The 2,567-nt window shown below is 40.5% G+C and overlaps 1 protein-coding gene across 1 annotated transcript in view; it reads right to left on the minus strand.

Moving 5' to 3' along the window:
- Positions 1–391, minus strand: part of LOC102862017 (mitochondrial fission 1 protein-like) — a 28,153-nt gene extending 27,762 nt beyond the window's left edge. The window contains exon 1 of the mRNA XM_006888237.1: positions 8–391. Within this exon, the coding sequence (XP_006888299.1) occupies positions 8–391 (384 nt within the window). The remainder of the gene's footprint in view (positions 1–7) is intronic.
- Between the last annotated feature and the right edge of the window lie 2,176 nt (positions 392–2,567).

Here is a 2,567-nt window from a genome sequence, read left to right on the forward strand (position 1 = left end):
CTCCAACAATGGCCATGCCCACCAGTCCATCTTTCTTCATGGCCTTGTCAATGAGATGTTCCAGCTCCTTGGCCTGGTTGTTCTGGGGTTCTGTCTGCAGCACCCCTCGCACATACCTTAGGGCCTTTTCATATTCCTTGAGCCGATAGTTCCCCACAGCCAGGTAGAAGACATAGTCCCGTTGTTCCTCTTTGCTCCCTTTGGGCAGCAGCTCCTCCAGCAGTGAAATGCCTTTACGGATGTCATCATTGTATTTGCTTCGCACCAGACACCAGGCGTATTCAAACTGGGTGCTCTTGGATACTGAACCTGCTGCTTCCTCGGACTGAAATTTTTTTTCAAATTTCAGCAGGTCGTCCACAGACACCAGCTTGTTCAGCACGGCCTCCATGGCCGCCGCCCCAGGAATTCTCACAACACAGACACTACAGCTCCACAGTCTCTCTCCATGGCCCACAAACAAGGGCGGAGACCCACTTCTGGCGTCCGGCGGAAAGGGAAAGACATTTTTAATGTCCAAATAAGACCTCTACTATGTAAATTGAGAAATATATTTTAATGAGTTTCCAGATTATGAACGACAGATCTGAACCCTGTCCAATCCGTGCCATCCTCACAATCTCTGACACCTTCAAACCCATTGCTGCAGCTACAGTGTTAATCCTCCTAGTTGAGGGTCTTCCTCTCCTTCATTATCCCTCTATATTCTCAAGTGTGATGTCCCTCTCCATGGAATAACATCCCCTAGCAACATGCCCAAAGAGATGAAGCTTTATCATCTTTTCCTCCAAGGAGCACTCTGAATGCACTTTCCCCAAGACATGCCTATTTGTTCTTTTGGCAGTCAATGGGATAGTCAGCATTCTTCTCCAACATCACAATTCAAAGGCATCAATTTTTCTTCTGTCATCCTTAGTTATTGTCCAGATCTTAGGTGCATAGCAAGTGATCAGAAAGACCATGGTCTGAATCTGGTGCACCTTAGTCCTCAAACTGACATCATTACTCCTCAATAATTTGGAGAGGTCTCTAACCACAAACTTTCCCAGTGCAATATGTCCCCTGATTTCCTGACATCTGTCACTAAGTGTGTTAATTGTGGATCCAAGGAAGATGAATTTATTTACAATATTAGTCTTTTCTCCATCTATCACAAAGTTGCCTATTGGTCAGGTGGTAAGAACCGTTGTTTTCTTGGCATTGAGGTACAATTTGTATTGAAGGTTATATTTTTTGATCTTCTGCAACAAATGCTTAACGTTTTTCTCACTTTCAACAAAGAAGATTGTGTCATCTGCATAACACATGTCTGATCCTGATGCCACAGTCTTTTTCATAGAGTCCAGTTTTTTTTAAAATAATTTACTCATACAGACTGAATAGGTATGGAGACATAATACAATCCTAACACATTCCCTTCTTGATTTTAAACCATGTAGTGTCCCCTTGTTCTATTTGCACCATAGCCTCTTGGTGTAGGTATAGGTTTCACATGAGCACAATTAAGTGCTGTGGGATTTCAATTCTTGTCAACGCTAGCCATAACTTGTTATGATCCACACAGTCAAATGCCTTTGCATATAGACATTCTTCTGGTATTCTTTACTTTCAGCCAAGATCCATCTGATATCAACAATGCTATCCCTAGTGTCTCAGCCTGATCTAAATCCTATTTGAATTTCTAGAAGTTCCATATCTATGTACTGTTCTAGCTGTTTTTGAATAATCTTCAGGAGTATTTTGCTTGCTTGTAATATTAATTATATTGTTCCATAGTTTCCACTTTTTAAGAACAAATATAGACCTCTTACAATCCATCGGCCAGACTGTTGTCCTCCAAATTTCCTGGCATATATTGGTCAGCATGTCAAGGGCTGTCTCTGTCATTTAAAACATTTTAATTGATACCTCATGGTTTCCTGGAACTTTATTTTTTGCCAGTGCCTTCAGTATAGCTTCCTTCATTATCATTGACTCCTGAACATATGATATTTCCTACATCATTTCAGTATTCCTTCTGTCTTCTTTTGATGTTTTCTGGACTACTCAAGATTTTACCCATAGCAACCCTAAGTATTGCAACTCTTAGCTTGAATTTGTTTTTCAGTTCTTTTAGCTTGAGGAATGCTGAACTTGGTCCTCCATTTCATTCTCCAATTTGAGACCTCTGCACATACAGTAGTCTGCCTTGTCTTCCTCAGCTGCCTTTTGAAATCTTCTGTTCAGATCTTCTATTTCAGCATCTCTTCCCTTTGTTTTGGCTTTTCAATGCTCTAGTGCAATTTTCACTGTTTCTTCTGAAATAAATCCACTTTGGTCTTTTCTTTCCCTTCTGTCCTTTTAGTGACCTTTTGCTTTCTTTATTGGTGATATCCTTAATGTCTTCCCAAAACTCATCTGGTGTTCAATTATTGGTGTTCAGTGTCTCAAACCAGTTCTTAAGATGATGTTTAAATTCAGGTAGGAAAGACTCAAGGTCATTTTGCGTTTCTTGTGGGCTTGTTTTAATTGTCTTCAGCTTCAATTTTAACTTCTTGTTGTTTGTTGTTATGTGCCTGTGACTCATA

Source organism: Elephantulus edwardii, unplaced genomic scaffold (genome assembly GCF_000299155.1).
Source record: "Elephantulus edwardii isolate Elephantulus edwardi_28Jun2011 unplaced genomic scaffold, EleEdw1.0 scaffold00065, whole genome shotgun sequence".
Taxonomy (NCBI): Eukaryota; Metazoa; Chordata; class Mammalia; order Macroscelidea; family Macroscelididae; genus Elephantulus; species Elephantulus edwardii.